At 41.5% G+C, this 20,541-nt stretch overlaps 1 protein-coding gene and 1 long non-coding RNA gene across 2 annotated transcripts; both read right to left on the bottom strand.

The window, feature by feature from the left end:
* Positions 1 to 4,039: 4,039 nt before the first annotated feature.
* Positions 4,040 to 4,543, bottom strand: LOC131002478 (RNA polymerase II degradation factor 1-like). The gene has a single exon (XM_057928965.1). The coding sequence runs from the start codon at positions 4,541 to 4,543 to the stop codon at positions 4,040 to 4,042; it is 504 nt and encodes a 167-aa protein (XP_057784948.1).
* Positions 4,544 to 10,793: 6,250 nt separating this feature from the next.
* Positions 10,794 to 13,473, bottom strand: LOC131002484 (uncharacterized). The gene is made up of 3 exons (XR_009094315.1): positions 13,096 to 13,473; positions 11,647 to 11,707; positions 10,794 to 11,044 (listed from the first exon to the last, which is right to left on the bottom strand). It is a non-coding gene; the product is annotated as an uncharacterized LOC131002484 (long non-coding RNA).
* Between the last annotated feature and the right edge of the window lie 7,068 nt (positions 13,474 to 20,541).

Here is a 20,541-nt window from a genome sequence, read left to right as displayed (position 1 = left end):
CTTCCATAGTCTGACTCTGGTGCTCGTAGTATGGTTTCACTCGATGGCCATTCACTCTGAAACTCTCCTTCGTGTTTTCATTGAATAGCTCAACGGCACCATGCTCAAACACTTCCTTAAGTAAAAACGGACCACTCCATCGAGATTTCAGCTTACCCGGGAACAACTTCAGTCGAGAATTGAATAAGAGCACCTTCATCCCGGGGCAAAGCTTCTTATGGCAGATACGGCGGTCATGGAGTCGCTTCACTTTGTCCTTGAAGATCCTCGCATTCTCATATGCCTCATTGCGTAGCTCATCTAACTCCTCCATTTGCAGTGTGCGCTGCTTCACGGCAGAGTCCAAGTCATAGTTGGCAGCTTTGATCGCCCAATAAGCTTTGTGCTCTATCTCCACCGGCAGATGGCAAGCCTTGCCGTATACTAAACGGTATGGACTCATCCCAAGCATGCCCTTGAAGGCAGTTCGGTATGCCCAGAGAGCGTCATTCAACTTTGCGGACCAGTCCTTGCGCGAGGGCTGCACCATTTTCTCCAAAATCCCCTTGATTTGCCGATTGCTCGTCTCGGCTTGTCCAGAGGTTTGTGGATGATATGGTGTTGCAACCTTGTGCGTGATCCCATTCTTCTTCATGAGCTTTGCAAACAACTTATTGCAGAAGTGCTTGCCTCCATCGCTAATGATAGCTCTAGGAAATCCGAATCTAGAAAGAATGTTCTCTTGCACAAACTTAAGCACCACATTAGCATCACATGTCCGCGTGGGGATAGCCTCAACCCATTTGGACACGTAATCTACAGCAAGTAAAATATATTGAAACCCATGCGAAGTAGGAAATGGCCCCATGAAATCAATGCCCCACACGTCGAAAATTTTGACAATTAAAATGCTTTGGAGGGGCATCTCATTCCTGCGGCCAATATTTCCTACTCTCTGACACCGATCGCAAGCAAGAGTGAAGGTGTGTGCATCTTTGAAAATGGAAGGCCAAAACAAACCAGATTTAAGAATTTTATGTGCTGTTTTCTGCCCCCCAAAGTGTCCACCACAATGATCCTCATGGCACATTTTTAACACTTGTTGTTGCTCCTCTGTCGGCACACACCGTCGAATGACATCATCATTTCCAAGCTTGAAAAGGTGAGGAATCTCCCAATAATAGTGTCTGCATTGAGCTAAAAATCTCTTTCTTTCCTGCGATGTCAGCTCAGGCCGTAGAATACCACAAACTAAGTAATTGACAATATCTGCATACCAGGGCTCGGCACTCGCAGGGCTGCTCTGAACAGCGCTGAGTTCGGCAGAGCTGGTCAGAGTAGAGCTGTCTTTGAATCTGCGCTGGAGATGTCGGCTCCTCTGCTCTGGTACCGACTCCTCTGCTCTGGTATTCGACTCCTCTGCTCTGGCATGGGCAGAGTGGATCTCGGCAGTGCTGCTCTTATCAAGGGTTAATGCATATGTATGCTCAAAAGGAAAAGATTCAGGGATGCAATTGAGACTCGATTCTATCAGATTCTTATCCAATCGGGAAAGGTGGTCAGCTACGTGATTCTCGCTCCCTTTCCTATCCCTGATCTCTACATCAAACTCTTGCAACAGCAAGACCCAACGGATGAGACGAGCTTTAGCCTGAGGTTTAGTCATCAAGTATCGAAGTGCAGCATGGTCACTATGGACAATGACCTTAGACCCAATGATGTATGCTCGAAATTTATCTAAGGCAAAGACCATAGCAAGCATCTCTTTTTCAGTAGTGGTGTAATTTACTTGTGCACTATTCAGAGTTAAACTAGCATAGTAAATCACACGTAACATCTTTTCCACACGCTGACCTAGCACCGCTCCTACAGCAGAGTTAGACGCATCACACATAATCTCAAAGGGCAATGACCAATCAGGCGCAATTACAACCGGGGCAGAGCTCAACTTAAGTTTCAATGTTTCAAAGGCATGCATGCAAGAGTCATCGAAATTAAAAGGAACATCCTGAGCTAGCAATTTGCATAGAGGTTGGCTAATTTTAGAGAAATCTTTAATGAAACGTCGATAAAAACCGGCGTGACCTAAGAAACTCCTAATCCCTTTGACATCAATAGGGGGTGGCAACTTTTGGATTACCTCCACCTTAGCTCTGTCGACCTCTAGTCCATGCTTAGACACCACATGACCCAAGACAATCCCACGAGTAACCATGAAATGACTCTTTTTCCAACTCAAAGTTAGGCCACTTTCAATACACCTTTTCAACACAACATCAATCTTAGTTAAACAATCATGAAAAGACTGCCCAAAAACCAAAAAATCATCCATAAAAACCTCCACGCATTTACCAATCATATCAGAGAATATGGACATCATGCATCGTTGAAACGTCCCGGGCGCATTGCACAATCCGAACGGCATCCTCTTCCATGCAAATGTCCCAAAAGGCGTGGTGAATGCAGTCTTGACTTGATCTTCCGGTGCGATTGCGATTTGGTAGTATCCTGACAAACCATCTAGAAAACGATAAGAATCATGTCCTGCTAAACGGTCTAACATTTGATCAACAAAAGGAAGAGGAAAGTGATCCTTTTTGGTGACGGCATTGAGTTTCCTGTAGTCGACGCACATCCGCCATCCCGTGGTAGGGCGCGTCGGTACCAACTCTATCTTGTCATTGCGCACAACCGTCATTCCTCCTTTCTTTGGCACGACATGCACCGGGCTCACCCACTCACTATCGGCAACTGAATAGATAATCCCTTCGGCAAGAAGCTTAAGGATTTCCTTGCGCACAACCTCCATCATCATAGGGTTCAAGCGTCGCTGGGCATCTCGCTTGGGTGTAGCTCCTTCTTCTAGGTTGATCCTGTGCATGCATGTGGCTGGACTAATGCCACGTATGTCACCTATGCTCCATCCCAGCGCTGCTTTGTTTCTCTTCAACACCTCGAGCAGCGCCTCTTCTTGCTCTAGAGTCAGAGTAGACGAGATGATGACTGGCTTCTCATTTCCGTCTTCTAAAAAGACATACTTGAGATTGGTTAGGAGTTCCTTCAATTCGAGTGCTGGTTTCCTTGCCCCCACCTGTTCCTCCTCTAAGCTGGGCAATGCAGGTTTGGGCAGTGCAGGATTGCTGGGCAGGTCAGCGCTGCCAGGGCTGAAGTCAGAGCAGCGAAGCTCTCGCGTCAGAGCAGCGCCGAACTCTTCAGCTTCCCGCGCTAGTTCTTCCATGTCTGCTGATCCAGCGCAAACTTCCTCGCATTCCTGCTCCTGTAAAAATACCTTCTCAACCAAGCCATTAATAGCATCTATATATGAGCATTCATTCATAAGGTTGACCGAAGGCATAGCCCGATTTTCATGCACTGAGAAAGACACCGACTCCCCCAAGACTGACATTTTAATAGTTCCATTTTTTACATCAATCAACGTGTTAGTGGTCGCCATAAAGGGCCTTCCTAATAGCAAAGTATGATCTCTACCATTCTCGTGCACATCCCCAATCTCCAGTACGACAAAATCAACGGGCACTATCAGACCCCCGACTCTAACTAGGATATCTTCTACTATACCACGGGGATACCCGACGGACCTATCAGCAAGTTGGAGGCACATGCGAGTAGATTTTAAATTACCTAACTCTAATTGTTGATAAATAGAGTAAGGCATCAAGTTAATCCAAGCCCCCAGATCCAACATACCCGTGGCTTCCTTACCATTTCCCAAAGCAATATTAATCACAAAACTACCTGGATCGCGTTGCTTTGGTGGCAAAGATTGCTGCATGATTGCGTTTGCAACTTCGGAGACCAACACCTTCTCATTGTCACCGAACCTTCTTTTGTTGGATGCCAATTCCTTGAAGAATTTCACATATGCAGGCACATTTCGGATCACATCAAGAAGAGGCAAATTCACATTTACCTTGGCCAACATGTTGTAGAATTCTTCAAACTGACGGTCCTGCTTCTCGTTTCTCAATCTGTTCGGAAAAGGAATCGATGGTCGATATGGTGCAGTAGCTTTGTGGAGCTTGACCTCCTTCTCCTTCTCTCATTCCTTTTGCTTGTCTGCCGTCTCTCCATCAGTCGGGCTGGTCAGCGCTAAGCTCGGCAACTCTGGTCTAGGCTGGACAGAACACGGCAGCTCTGCTCTGGTCACGGTAGAGCTTGGCTGCTCTGCACTGGTCAAATTAGGAACCTCCACTTTGTTATCCACCATCTTACCACTGCGAAGAACAGTTACAGCAAGAGCTTGATGCGTCTGAGCAGGTTGACCATGAAACTTCTCGGGTTGCTGTTGTTGTTGGATTTGATTCAAGGCACCGGAAAGTTGTCCAACCGTAGTCTCGAGCCTTTTGATCGTAGAAGCTTGAGACTCTATACTTTGTTTGCTCATCTCCATAAAGGCTTGCAGTGTTTCTTCGAGCATGGATTTTTGTGGTGGAATCGACGGCGTATTCTGTTGCGGAATGGATTGCTGTTGTTGGTATTGTGGTCTGTATGGTTGAGAAGGCCCCTGCGGTGGTGGGAAATACTGTTGTTGTTGATAGCCCATCTGGGGTGGTCGACGGAATTGTTTCCCCCCAAAATTTTGATTTCCCCATCCTCCATTCGGCTGACTCCTCCATCCTCCAACGATATTTTGTGGACCTTGATTCATGCTCTGGCCATATGGTCTGTTTTGCACTTGATTGTAGGTTTGGAATCCTTGTGCTGCATAGACCTCAGCTTGTCCTTCCGGGGTAAACTCTCCCATTCTATGGCACTCATTAGCTCCATGGCTGAAATCTCCACAGATACCACACGGCTCAACATAATGTATGGATGGGTTCTGTGGAGTTGACATTGGCAGTGCTGGATTCGGTTGAGTTATCATCGGCGGCGCTGAGCTCTGAACTGGAGAATTTTCCATCTTTTCCATCTTGAGCTGTTGAACTTCTCGCATGATCGAAGCCAATTGTTGCTGCATCTCGAACTGATTTGTCACAGCACTGGCTTCAACTCTTCTTCCACGGACGGACTTCTGTTGGGAGCTTTCGGCCAAGGTCTTGAAAATTTCTTTCAGGTCTGCAGCTGTCTTCCGAGCTATGTTTCCTCCTGCCGTGCTATCCACCATAAATTGGGCAGTTTGTACTAACCCATCGAAGAAGAACTGCATCAACATGACATTAGTGAACTGATGTTGAGGTCATTGGCGGATGAGTTCTTCATATCTTTCCCAAGCTTCATGCAAAGGTTCGTCCGCTCCTTGGGTGAACTCCATTATTTTCGTTCTCAGCTCCTGTGTCTTGTGACTTGGGTAGTATTTCAGCATGAATTTTTCACAAGCATCTCCCCACGTAGTGATAGAGTTGGGCGGCAGAGATAGCATCCACGTCCTCGCCCGGTCTTTAAGTGCGTAGGGGAAGCACTTGAGCTTGAGTTGATCCTCCGTAAGAGTAAGTAGAGGGATTGTTTGCACTTGTGTGCAAAAATCCCGGATGAATTGCAGCGCATCCTCGCTTGGCATCCCGTGGAACACCGGCAGCAGATTCGAATCATTAGGTTTGAGATTGTAGTTTCTCACAGCAGTGGGGAGCACGATTGCCGACGTGTTGGTATCTCCAATTACCGGCCTGGTGAAGTCTCCCATATATTCCGTGTTCTTGGCCATCTCCTTCTTTCCTTGTTTAAATTCTGCTTGGTGCAAAAATTGGCGGAGCTGGCCTCCTCCTCTTTAGTGTGTTTTGCCGTGGTTGTCGTGTGCTCTGTATCGGCAGAGCTGGCGTCCTCTCTTGTTGACTTCTCTGAAGGCTCCGAGTCAGAGCTGGCTGGCGAATCTAGTTCCTCCTCTCCTGCGCTCTGCTCGGGTAGTTCAGAATCAGAGTAGGACTTGGCAGAGCTGGCTTCTTCCTCTTCTACAGTCTGCTCTGGAACTTCAGGTTCAGAGTCAGAGAAGAAATCTTCAGTTTTATCACGTGTTTCTCCGTCAGAACTGGAGTTTGAACCATCTGCTCTGTCGTTCCCGATCACTCCCTTGCAGCTATTCTTCCTGAAAATCCCTTCGCTCGTACTATGCAAAGGAGACACCAATTTGCCTTTAAGACTACGGCGTCCCTGCATGCACAACACTGAACAAACGGATTAAACGCACCGAGTGGAAGAAACTTAAAAATAGAAATTAAATAAAGCAAGTAAAAACGACACAACTAAAACGCCTAAAACCATCCCCGGCAACGGCGCCAAAATTTGGCTCAACTAGAAACACCTCTAAGTTGACTTGCAATAGAACAAGGACATCCTAGCGATGGTAAGTTAACCCAGTGTCATCTCTCAAGGAAGGTCTTTAAGGGCTTTTAGTAGTATCGTAAGAAAAAGCAATAAAAGAAAGCAGTAAAGGTTTTGATTTAAAAACGTAACTTAAACTTAAACGTAAATTGAACTTAAACTTAACCTAGGCAATAATTTAAACAACTCGAATTAAACCTAACTTAAGAAATTAAAGACTTGTAAATTTAGAGACTTCTAATCTAGGCGTGAAACTAAAGTGCATAATTTAAATTGCATAATTGAAAAGAAAGCATAAACGAAAAATGTAAACATGATTAAACGAAAGTAAAGTGAATTTAAATACTAAATACCGTAACTGTCTTGAACGTATAATCGTGTCACTCGATCCCAATCCAAGAACTAAACTAAAAACGAAATTAAAATCTAACTTAGAATACTAAAAACCTTGAACTAAGAAAGCAATGAAATTCCTAAGCTTTTGATGCCAACAAATCGCAAGGTGGCGTCTAAAACTAGGGCAAAAGATTGATTATTACAATGAAAAGTATGGCCCTATTTATAGACTTCAAATTCTTAAGGATCACCACGGAAGTTGCCATGCAAAGAAGAATTCTAAAGGCAATAGAATCGTGCAAAATAAGGCAACTTCCAGCTGGATGCACGCTTCTGGAAAACACTCCTACTCTCGCCAACTTCGCAGCTCTCGCTAGAGGAATGGATGATTTCCCTGACCTCGCCAGAGAAATGGTTTGACAGAGGAACGGTGAATTCTCTGCTATCGCCAGAGTAACGGCGATTTCTCTGGCTTCTCTGACTATTGAGCGCTGGACTTTACTTCTCTGATGCTAACGCTTCTCGGCAGAGGAATAGGTGATTCCTCTGCTCTGGCTTCTCGATTCCTCTGACTAGCGACTTCTCTGACTGGTGATTCCTCTGGTGATTCGATTCCTCTGACTAGCGACTTCTCTGACTGGTGATTCCTCTGGCGATTCGATTCCTCTGACTAGCGACTTCTCTGACTGGTCATTCCTCTGGCGATTCGATTCCTCTGACTAGCGACTTCTCTGACTGGTGATTCCTCTGGCGATTCGTTCCACTGCTCTGGCTGGTGATTTCGCTGCTCTGGAGATTGGTTTCTCTGACGCGGGTCTTCGGCTGACTTCTCTGGTCTGGCTACAGAGTTATGCTAAAAACACCCTCTTTAGCCCCGAAATCTCCAAAATTATATTCTTCCATCTAAAAACCTAATCCTCCTGCGAAGCATCAAACAAGCCATAAAACGCACCAATTTCCAGAAGATTCTCTTAAAATAAAGCTTATATAAACCCCAAAATTTAGCACAATTAAGCATAAATCAAGAGCAACCAAGAAAGCTTGTAGAATTCGATAAATCAATAGATAGAACTTACAATTGATTAAAGGAAACGACGATCTAGCGTAATTCGAGAGTTTCTAATGTGTTTCTCCCTATCAAAACACTAGGAAAATACAGTAAAATGGAGTTGGAGGCTGGATGGGTCGAGAATGGGGGTCAAAACCCTCAAAAAATGGGTTTTAAACCCTCAAAAACGTAACTGACAGTACCGCGACGGCGGCCGCCGTCGGACGGCGGCGCCGTGGACTCCCTTCGCAGAATGGGCACGGCGGCCGCCGTCCACTGCAATGCGCAGCGGTTTTGTTTTGGCCCGTTCTCCCTCGTTTCAAGTCGGATTTTGAATCCGTTTTCGCCTACGAACTCGTATCGAGACGAACTTCGATTCTTCTTCAGACCAATCAACTAAATTCTGACTTTATTTTTGTCCACATATCAATCAATTTGAGCATAAAATCCTGAGACAACAAAATTAGCACAAAAGCTCAAATCAATCAACTCTTGAGTGAAAGAGACCAAAATAAAAGTCAATATAAGACGTAAACACCCACAAATTCATCACAAAATAGGGCTAAACACCTCGACTGATGACTTATTAGTCTTTCATTAATGAAAAGAACTTCTTTTGATCTCAACCTGAAGACAATGACTCTTTGTCCAGGCTCTGATTATGTTTTTCTGTCTTCTCCTTGTTCTGTTTTAGAACTGTTTTGTTCTTAACTCTAAGTACAAGTTTTTAGGTTCTATTGTTAAGGGGGAACTGTCTTCACCCCAGTTTTAGAACTTGTACTGAGAGTTCAGTCTTTTTGTTCTCTAGAACTGCTGTGTGGTTTTGGCATCATCAAAAAGGGGGAAATTGTTGGGAACCTTGTGGAATATCCTAACCCTTGTTTTGATGATACCAAAATTCATAGGTCTTAACTGTAATATACTAGAATCATTTTTGAACTCAAGTGTTAGAGTTCGTTTCTAGTTTAGCTTGCGGTGTCGAAGACTGAAGACTGAAGAACGAAGGACTGAAGACTGAAGACTTTAGATACCAACTGAAGTATCAGTTGAAGAATCAGTCAAAGACTGATTACTTAATGCGCGCAATGGACTGATACTAAAGTCAAGTATCAGTTGAATATTCCTCCTCGGATTGATCTTCCAACGTTCAGAGGAAGCCACGTACTCACAAAGTACAGCCGCATTAAATGCAGAGATCTCAGGATCTTATCTCTGCAGAGGTCATTCCTATCTGGTGGTTACTTTTCAGAGACGTCACATCTCCTATCCATCAAAGAGAGTCGTTTCCACCCAGACAAGGAACCTCGAAGATTGAAACCTCAGCCCAAATTCGAATTGCTCTCCAACGGAAGAAATCTTGAGGACGATCTACGCCAACGGATCTATTCAACAGTTCTCCTACAAATAGCGCTCGAGGATCACTTCAACCTTCACCGATTCAACGACATAAGCTGAAGCTCTGCCAAAATTGCTACTCAGCCTAATGCTTAACCTCCCCAAAGCTTGAATCGAAGAAGAGAATTCCAAAGCCAAAATCAGTCACTGCTGATTACACACATTCACTTAGACCTTAGGCAAACCTCTGTTTACCCAGAAGCCAAAGGTCAAACTTGCTTCAAAGAACTTGTTCTTTGTAAGTATAGTTGGCACTCGTTCAAACCTCCCCCCCCCATAAGAGTGTTTTGAGTGATTCGGAGGTCAGAAGGGTTTTCTGTCTCTGAGAGTCTTAGCGCGGGTTGTGCTAAGCATGAGAAATCTGACGCGAGTGAAGCGTGGGTACTGAAGAAGGGTTTTCTTCAGTGATACGGTTGTGTGCACCCGGCAAGCACACGGTTCGGTTTGTAGTGCACCTGTTAAGCACTTGCGGAGTGGATTGTTGGTCTGATCAACCAACCGTGGATGTAGGAAAGGGTTTTTCCGAACCACGTAAAAGTCTCTGTGTTGTTTACAGTTTTCAGTTTACATTCTTACTTGTGTTATTTCTATTGATAAACTGAACACTGATTAACTGCAAAGAGTAACCTAATAACCAACAACGTGCTCCACCGAGGCTATTACGAAACTAAGTTTAATTTCCGCTGCGTATGATATCAGTTTGACTGATCTATCTTCTGATAGTCAGGAAGAGTGTTATCATCTCTGTTTTAGCAAACTCGACTGAAGCCCTTATTTGCATCAGTTAAGTTCCAGCAACTTAACTGATAACTCTTTACTGAAGAGCTTTCAGTATCAGTCGTCAATCCTGTTTGGTCAAAACTGATTTCAGTAAAACAGGCGTCTTTGTTTGCATGTAAAGTTTCGTTTTGATCTCTAACTGAGATCCCTCTGATTGAGGATTTGTTTAAAAATAGCCCATAGGTGTATTCCCCCCCATACACCTATTCGAGACCCTCAGGACCTAACACATATTTCTATCCAACGCTATGCATATGTGTATTTATATATATATATATATACATATATATATATATATATCCATATTTGTGTTAAAATATATACATAATTCTTTGGACGGCCGTGTGAAAAAAATGAATTTTGAGTATATATATATATATATATATATATATTATTTCTGAAAATTCTATTTCTATTTTACTTTTCTGTGTATTTTTTCTTGGAAGACATCTCTCACGTGTCACACTCCTAGTGAATCACATAGGCAAATTGTGTGATCCGAATTTGAACTTATATACTATGAGCTGAATAGGATCCACAGAATCTCATCCCTACGTTACAAAGATAAATTTCATCATCATCGCACCCAAAGCTTATGTGTTAATTTTATTTTGAATTATTTTAGTAAGGGGATGAGGGACGATGGAAATTTAATTCTAATCATCTTTATTAATCTAAGAGGATCTTCACTGTGATCGAAAGTCAAAAAACAATATTGAATGAAGAAGGCAAAGTTTCCCGGCATTGATATCAATAGAGACCCATCAAATGAAAGTTAATTTCCATCATTCCATGTCACGGACCCTACTCGACTTAATTAAGGATATCTAAGCCGGGAAGCCGCGACGAAGGACACAGTTATCGACGGCGATAGAAAGGGAGTTTCTGTCACGACCGGACTTAATTAAGGATAAATAAGCCAGGAAAACGTAACTAAGGACACAGTTATCGACGGCGAAAAAAAGGGGGTGAACAAATAATAGAGGATCGAACTAAAATTTGTTTAAAGAAGGGAAAATTTATAATACACCTGATGTTTAGTCACAAGACTTGAACAGACTTGTAGGTTCAGATAAAACTGGCTTAACTGAAAGAACATAAAACCTAAGAGTACGCAGCGGAATAACATAATCTGTTTACATGTATGGAGACATGTATCCAAGAGTTCATTCATTTAACCTATGACAAAAGCTCCGCTCTTCACTTCATCTCCATCAGCCACTGCTCAACCTGCACATTTAGAAATATATGCAGGGCTGAGTACGAGAGTACTCAGTGGGCACGTATGCCTAAATATAAAATACATGCATCATTAAACTGTAAATTGTCATGCCATCATAAACAGTACAGCAAGGGAGTTTGTGTGAAATAGGCCCAAGCTTACTAAATTCGTTTGTGATTCTTAAAGTTCGTCTGATCAGACTAAGTTCTCTTGTATTCTATCATATCTGGAACTGTGTGTCGGAGAGGTGGCCACCTCTCACGAACACTTGACCGGCCAACCCGCTAGATGGCTCACGGTCATTGGTGTACACTAGTCAAAGCAGGATAGCTATCAACTGCTCAAGACCCGAATTCGATTACATCATTGGCAAAGCCAAAGCAGATAGATATCATACTAAAACTGAAACATTTTATGGCAAGACAATACTTGAAATAACTTTAATTCAAAGATTTTGTAACGAAATAACTTGTTCAAAGGTAGCATTAAACTCGTTTGATAGACATATAAAACTGAAATTAACAGTTAAATCATCTCATGCATTTATCTGTATAAGAGGCCTACGCCACGCAGGGGATCTCTATATACATATAGTGAAAGTAATGCCCACCTGATCCTCAGTGTGGAAGAGAGGTGATCTTAAGCGGTGGTACCGTCCTGTGAACCAATTCCTACAAGACGAGTTCTTAACTCTTAGCACATATCATGGATAACAAAAACCGTTGTCTACTTGGGATCTCTAGGTCAACCTATTCCCGGACTTACAACGCAAAATCGAACTAGGGATTATGCATTTTACATACGTTAGCTTATCTTGATGCCTTATCTAGGTTAACTCACTCATTTTCATGAAAACTTTGCACAAAACATATCCCAAACTCGTCATGCACATATACATAATATTTCATGAAACATCCTTTAAACCCAACTTTCAAACTTAGAAAATAATTCAACAACTTGAGCTCTTAAGGGGCTGTTTTGCAACAGACACCAATTCTGCCTCGGATCTATAAATGAGGCTCCAAAGGACATTCTGGAAACTAGACATTTCAAGGATCATTCTCCAATTTGAATCGAATGAAACAGAGTTCAAACGAGCAAGATATGCCCACTCAAAGATGGGTACTTAACAAGCAAAAATCTGGAAACTTCAGATTTCCAGATTAGAACCAAGTCAATGGGCCTTCTTTAAAAATTCATATCTCCCATTAAAAAAGGCCACTGGGAACTCCAAGGGTCAATCTGAAAACTAGGGAGAGAGTGTGACACTCTCCAGTTGAATTTACCCCAAGAAGATTCATGGTTTAGGAGATATTAACATCCAAAGTTCAGTGCACAAAAAAGAGTTCAAGTTCGGTAGATTCAAAGTTTAATTCAGAAAAACCACTTTAGGCTTTACCAAAAATTCTACAAATGAACAAATAAGTTCCCAACATGTCAATGGACATTGAATATAAAAATGGGCTTGAGAATCAAAGATTTAGGTTGGCCTTTGCCACCTCAAAGTCGTAGGTTTGTAAAACCTACTGGAGGATACACAGAATAAGAACTAGACTTCAAAGAATTATACCGGGCATTTCCCTCATCCAAAAATAGTGAGGTCAGTTTCAAACGAAAGATAAGGGAGTCTAGAGTATCATATTAATGTTTCAAAGGGTTGTACCGATTGAAACGTGACTTATGGCCTCCCAAAGATTGTTTACCAGAAATGCATTCCAGACGGGCAGTGATGTTTAACAATTCATAAATAAATCATAAGAGCTCTAAAAATTCTGAAAATATACCATAGTGTAGAAAACATATAAAATATGATACAAAATTAATTTGGGAATTTTTAGGCACCGTTTGGACGGCTGAAATCGCCTTGCAAAATACTGCCGGAGCAGTGTGCTTATGGCAGATTCGCAGCTTTACCTCATGCACGATTTTTCACCCAATAAACTCTACCAAAATAAACATCCAAGACCATAAAACATATCCTCACACAATATAGCACACATATGTGTAAAAATCCGTGGTCTTAAAGTATTTTCAGTTGAGAAGACAAAAGAAAACTCACCCTCGAAGCACAACCTTCACTCTAACTTTACGCCCTAGTTTTCTCATGCTCTCCCTTGCTTTGATACTCCTCTTGGGGCTTCAAGGGCTTCTATGGAGTGTGATAATGGTGGGAGAAGAGTCTTGGGAGTGGGGGAGATGTGGAGGGACGAAAATGGAGAGGGGAGAAGAGAGTGAGAGCACTTTCTTGCCTTAGCACTTTCTTGGAGTGAAAATGAATGGAATGGGAGAAGTTTGCAGCCACTCTTGCTTTTGGGGAGGCTATGCACGAAAATTTGGGGTAGGATAGGGTGGGGGTGGCTGCCACCAATGGAAGGTACCTTGTGGCATGCAATTTGGTAGTTCCAATGCCAAGTCATGATGGTTCTTGTCCCCTTTTGAATTTAGAAAGGTGGCTGATGTGTAAGTGGGCTTTGGGGCTGAAATGGGCTGCATTTGGGCTCTAAAATAGGGCCTTAAAATCGGCCCAAGCCTCTCTAAAAATCGGCCCACCCTTGGCCCTCTATACGGCCCGTAATCGCTCAAACCCGAACTAAAACAAACTCGTATTAGAAATAAATATGCACTTTGCTTTTCATACTTTGAAATGAAAATAAATATACCTATTTATTGAAAACAACAACACACGGAAAAAAAAATAAAATAATCATCTTCTTATTTACCGACTTTCTTAAGAGAAAACCTAGGCATCAAGACTCATTAAATCATCGCTAGGATAATTATTCTTTTTAACCGGGAATCAGGGATCTATCATATCCTAATAATATCAATAGGATCATGTGAAACCTAGGATCGAAAATCCGGGGTATTACAACCTTTGAATAATAATTATTCATCGACTCAAAGATTCTTATCGCGGTCTTAAACACGCGAAGATAAATAATTGCATGCTTGCTAGTGTAGTGACTCTGTCTCCAAAATACGAAATTCATAAACATAGATGAAAATATAAAACGCTTCAATTACTGGCAGATAGAAAATTTAACACACAATACTGTAATTAAAATACTGATAAAAGAGCGGGTCACTACATTCCAACCATTTCTGAAGTGTAGCAATTGTTATATGTTGGATTTGTATACTGAAAGCAAGAACGTTTTATGCTTGTATACAATGTTTCCTAAGTTCACTATTTAATCTCCTATCTGATTGTGTTCATGATTGCATATGTATGTCCTTTGTCTCTATATAAGTAGATTAATATTACATGGTGTGTTGTAAATCACAGAAGACCATATAATTGGAATAACCTTCAGAGATATACACTGATCACAACCGAGATGATTCTAGGACGATTCGTTGGTTTAGGCTGCAGTATAGATGGAAGGAGTTTGTCTTGACTACTTGTCTATACTGGTATGTTGTAACGTATTGATAGGATCACAGTGAGATGTATTCTTCTATCTGACATATGTGAAGGATCAAGATCTCGGTGACTTATTAAGATCTTAATGCTAATAAGGTTTCAAATATATATGTTGATTCGTGTATCACTTTGATTTTCTATGGGTGAGAGTTATATATTAACTTGAGTACTCTGTATCTTGGATGATAGCGATTAATATATGATTTGAGGACGTTTGAGGCTTCAAACGAAGGCTTGAAGCTGACTGGTCTGTTCAGCTGCGAGTTTGACGAATTCTTCTGAATTCTTCAGGTATTTCTGAACTCCAACGTGCAGCACTTAAATTTGTAGGGGCATGTTAGGGATTAATCTTTGTATGATAAATTAATAATAATCCAAGAAACGATCTTCGGGTAAATCGAGTATTAATTCAGTTTAATATTCCTTCAGACATGTCAGCTCGTTTTCTACTCAGTTGTGAGTAGTAGATAACGAGAGAAACTGATAATGATTGTTACACCTTGCATGGCTTTTTTTAGCTGACAAAGAAGCTGAGAAGTGATGAGATGATTGTCTTCATAGGCAACGTGACTAGAGTCGCAGTTGTTGCAATTGGATACTTGTCTTTAAGTCTTAAAGACATAGTTTAGTTTTTTCGAGTTCCTTATCATGTTCCAAAATTTTGAATAGATGGATCTTATGTCATTTACCAGAATATATTGCATTTACATCATCGAACAAAATAAAGAGAAAAGTTAAGGCTAATCTCTCATGAGGATCTTACACATATATTGATACCCTAGATTAATCTTAACAGGATCCAAAGGCTCGTGTCTAAATAGTACATTGGATTCAATCCAGGTTGTACCATTTGGATCCTGCGAATCCTGTATAGAGGAAAAGATGGAGACCGGGTCATTCATGGCAAAGGGGATAACGGGCCAATAATGTGTTAGGAATGATCTTTTCTGATTCATTGTCAGTGTTTGGGATTCTAACCCAATTTACTACAGCCTGTAATCCCTATATAAGATGGTGTGGTGGAGGAAAGAAATAGGTCACTCTTAGAAAAATATGTTCAATGATGAGTTATGCATCTTTGCAATTAGTCATAAAGAATCAGAAGGTGATTATTAGTAATGACAAGCGATTCTTAGAAGTGGACTATGTGAATAATAATTCATCCAAGTCAGATATTGTGCTTCAAGAAATTGAAGGCAATAGACAAGTGATTCCATAACCCAAGCCAAGTTCGCAAGTGAATGCACCACAGGACAATGCACAAACTATTGTCACAGCCGTACCACCACCGCTTCGTCGTAGTGGGAGGGTTATCGCCCAACCCGATCGATTTATGTTCTTGGGAGAATCTTCGGATCTTGTCCCTGTCAATGAACAAAAGGATATCGACCCTGATAACTTTAGATAAGCGATGAAAGATTTAAATGCAAATTCTTGGTACGATGCCATGGTTTCGGAAAAAGAATTCATGACTGCTATGAAGGTATACGAGAAAACTGAATTACCAAATGGCTTTTTGGCCATAGGTAGTAAGTGGGTATACAAGAGAAAGAGAGATTCGGATGGCGAAGTCGCAGCTTTTAAAGCTAAACTGGTGGTGAAAGGTTATACCTAGGAACAGGGTATAGAATATGATGAGACCTTTTCGCCGGTTGCCATGCTTAAGTCTATCCGAATACTCCTTGCCATAGCAGCCCACATGAACCTTGAGGTTTGGCAAATGGATGTCAAGACCGCTTTCTTAAACGGTTTCCTTGAAGAAGGAAGGGATATCTATATGCAGCAACCCGAAGGGTTTGTGAAGAAGGGTGAAGGGCATCTTGCGTGGAAGCTAAAGAAGTCCATTTATGGACTTAAGCAAGCTTCGAGGTCATGGAACAAACATTTTGACGAGGTCATTAAATCCTATGGATTTATTCGTTGGGAGAACGAAAGTTGCGTGTACCGTTTAGATGTCAATGGTAATGTGGTTTTCCTTGCACTTTATGTAGATAGTACTCTCCTAATTGGCGACAATATGGAGTTATTATCAGACATAAAGTAGTGGTTATCCGAACAGTTTCAGATGAAAGACTAAGGAGGTATAGTATACATCTTTGTGATCAAGGTTATAAGGGATCACTAGAATAAGATGTTGGGCTTATCTCGAGTGTCTTACATTGATAATGAGAATACTCGTTTTAGTATACATACCGCCAAGAAATGATTGCAACCTTTGAGCTATGGCGTTCCTTTATCTAAAGACATATGTCTTAAGATGCCTATTGAGGTTGAAGAAATGAAGGCAGTATTCTACGTTTTCGCAGTAGATAGCTTCATGTATGGATTGCTATGTACGGGATCTTATATTTGCTATGCAGTTAGCATGGTTGTAAGATATCAGTATAGTCCTAGTTAAGGACACTGAACTGTGGTAAATTATATTCTCAAGTCCCTGACTAGAGAATAAGGATAGTTTACCAGTTAGACAGTTTAGTTCTTTTTTGGATTATACGGTTTCGGATTTCCAGGCTGACCGGAACAAAGAATAATTACCTCGAGCTATGTGTTTTCCTTGGGAGGTAAAATCTTTTGGTTTGACCACTACCTCTAGGATCTAAGAGTGATTTCTAGTTTGTGTGAGAGGATCACCTTCATGATAACTCAAGTGCAGTTGCAAACTCTAAGGAATCCATGAACCACAAGGGGTCAAACACATGGAGAGTAAGTACCAAATTATACGATTATTCATAAATCGAGGTTATGTGCTCATAGAATAAATTCTCACATATTGGAGAAACCTACTAATCTTTTCACAAAAGGCTTATCGCAAATGGTCATTGAACGATGGGAATGCGATTGAGGCCACCCACTTAGGAAACTTTAAGTATAAGTGGGAGAAGTGTTAGGTGGTTGGTTTTTAGACGCATTGTATACTAAAAGTTTGCTTTAGTATAAGTGGGAAATTGTTGGATTTGTATACTGAAAGCAAGAACGTTTTATGCATGTATGCAATGATTCTTGTGTTCACTATTTTATCTCCTATCTGATTGTGTTCATGATTGCATGTTTATGTCCTTTATCTCTATATAAGTTGATTATATGGTGATTAACGGATCACAGAAGGTCATATATTTGGAATAAACTTAAGAGATATAAATAGATCACAGCCGAGATGACTCTAGGACAAGTCGTTGGTCTAGGCTGCAGTATAGATGGAAATAGTTTGTCTTGACTATTTGTCGATACTGGTACGTCATAACGTATTGATAGGATCACAGTGAGATGTATTCTTCTATCTGACATAAGTGAAGAATCAAGATCTCGGTGACTTAATAGAATCTTAATACTAATAAGATTTCAGATATATATGTTGATTCGTGTATCACTTTGATTTATTATGGGTGAGAGTTATATATTAACTTGAGTACTCTGTATCTTGGGTGATAGCGGTCAATATATGATATTTGATTATCTGTATTAGTACTTGTATCTGGTATAGGATAATGATATTCCCTTAAGCAGCTTAATAAGGTTTATTGCGTTAAACCCTGCAGGTTGATTAAGTTCAGGTGCAATAATAAGGTTTGAGTGGTACTGCTTAAGGATTACAAAGAGATTAATTAATTTAAGCTGTCAGAGCTCTAATTAATTAATGGATGTCGGATATTTTAAATACGGAGATTTAATAAATCTAAATACAAGCCCTGACTCATCACCGGTAATAAAGGGGTAAGTCAGTATTGATTCTCTAGTGGAATGAATTAACACTTATGAATTAATTATGATCTGAGTTGATCATAAGAATTAATTCATTAGAGGCCCATCTTTATTTCTTGTATCTGATCCCTGGACTGGCCCAAAGTCTCCTGAGCCCAATAATGAGTAAGGGACGCCTAGTACAGTTATTGGAGCCCTAGGACTGTGTTTTGTCTATAAATACAACTATATGTTCTCTGAATAAGACACACAAGACACACAAAATTAGGTTTTTATAGAGAGCAGTAGGGGGCGCCGATTTCTAGGTGGTCGAATTCTTTGTGGGAGTTATCATAGTTCGTTGTCCATCCAACTTTGAGAACTGAGCCGGATACAGTTCAAAAGATCTGAGCTGGAGTCAATTTTTCGCAGGAAATCAAGTTCTGGCAGTTTTCGAAGAACAGCCATAACTTCCTCTACGGAATTCGGATTTGAACGAAACAGGTGGCCACGGAAAGTTCTTTCGAAAAGGAAGAAGTCATGTTTCTAGACAAAATACGATTGGAGGATGTTTGAGGCTTAAAACGAAGGTTTGAAGTTGGTTGACCTGTTCAGCGACTAATTGATGAATTCTTAGGAATTCTTCAGGTATTTCTAACTCCAAGGTGCAGCACTTAATTTAATAGGAGCATGCTAGGTTTAATCGATGTATGGTGAATTAAGATATTCCAAGAGACGATCCTCGGTCAAATCGAGTATTAATTAAGTTTAAGATTCCTTCAGTCACCACATACGTCTGATGGCATGTCACGGCCGCGCCTGCTAAGGATAGCAAACTCGGGGAACCCGCGACGAGGGGAGGGGATTTAGGAGCGGGATTAGAAAGGGGGGCATGCTTGGCTTCTTGAAGACTCGACCTTGGATAAGGGGAACAATGGAAATAACTAAACATTTACGAGGGCCACAGGGGGGCGTATTAAGCTTCTTCATGACTCGACTATATATAAAGGAAACAAACGGAATGACTAGATATTAATCAAGGGCCGAAAGGGGGCCGTACATAATTATCCAAGAGGGTACTTGAAGAGTTTGAAAACATTGTTGAATAGTACATATTGTTTGATAAATGACATGATAACTTAGCAAAATCAGTGTACGCAGCGGAAAAACATCAACTCGAGTATATGTATGAAGACATATACTCTGCTCTGAAGTTCTCGTCCTAGATTGACAAAGCTCCGCTTGCACACTACATCCCCGATCACAGCTCAACCTGCACATTTAGAAATATATGCAGGGCTAAGTACGGAAGTACTTAGTGGACACTTGCTGAAATATACAATACATACATAACATTTTATTGTCAAGCCTCTCATAGGTAGTAAGATACGAGGGTTTTCCTTTAAAGACTCGTATTTACCAAAAATATTATTTATTTCATAAATATCTCGAGCCGGCATTTTAATATCATTAATCACCATATCAGTAACTCATGCCGAGAGGTAGGCCTCCCTCTGCGGACACTATGATCGGCCAACCCGCTAGATGACTCACGATCACAAGGGTGTACACTAATTCCGAAGGGATTTGCGGTCCCATCCAGAATCCGAATTCGATTAGCATCAGATAGGTAATTAATAACAAAACATAAAGCATTTAGGCATTGACAATATTATTCAAAATCATAAGCATAAAGTCATAACAATTCTATAATATGGTTTTAGTTTTCGTAAGAAAGCCCACCTGGTAGTGGCGACTCACGACTAAGCCTTAGACCCTTGCGTTCAACCTTGATTCGGAAAGAAAAATAACGTAAGGTCTTAGTCCGCGGGAATTCTAACATAAATGAGGATGCGTAATGCAATTATGCATGGCTCATATTCCTTTCCATTAACCAATTAACCCAACTAGGTTCCGTCCCATGAAGTCAAGTGATTAACTACATTGATTCGTTCTCATTAGGGCGTTCTAAACTGTCAGTTTGTGTAAGCAAGGGAAGAAAATAACAAAGATTGAAACACCCTAGGTTCTCTTCTCTCTCTCGCGGTGCGCTCTGCTTCTTCGCTCTCTGCTCTGGAGGTCAGCCCTGGCCTCTAAGTCAGCTCTGGCTGAGTTAGCTCTGCGGCGAAGTGATTCCTCGGGGCGGAACGATTTCTCTGATGAAAGTGATTTCTCTGGCGAGGAACGATTCCTCTGGTGAAGTGATTCCTCTGACGAGGTGATTCCTCTGGCGAGGTGATTCATCTGGCGAGGTGATTCCTCTGGCGGTGTGATTCCTCTGGCGAAGCGATTCCTCTGGCGAGGCGGTTTCTCTGGCGAAGCGATTCCTCTGGCGACGTGATTCCTCTGGCGAAGCGATTTCTCTGGCGACGCGATTCCTCTGGCGAGGCGATTCCTCTGGCG

Source organism: Salvia miltiorrhiza, unplaced genomic scaffold (assembly GCF_028751815.1).
Source record: "Salvia miltiorrhiza cultivar Shanhuang (shh) unplaced genomic scaffold, IMPLAD_Smil_shh fragScaff_scaffold_140_2, whole genome shotgun sequence".
Taxonomy (NCBI): domain Eukaryota; kingdom Viridiplantae; phylum Streptophyta; class Magnoliopsida; order Lamiales; family Lamiaceae; genus Salvia; species Salvia miltiorrhiza.
The sequence above is the reverse complement of the archived record's forward strand: the minus strand, read 5'-3'. Positions and strand labels throughout refer to the sequence as shown.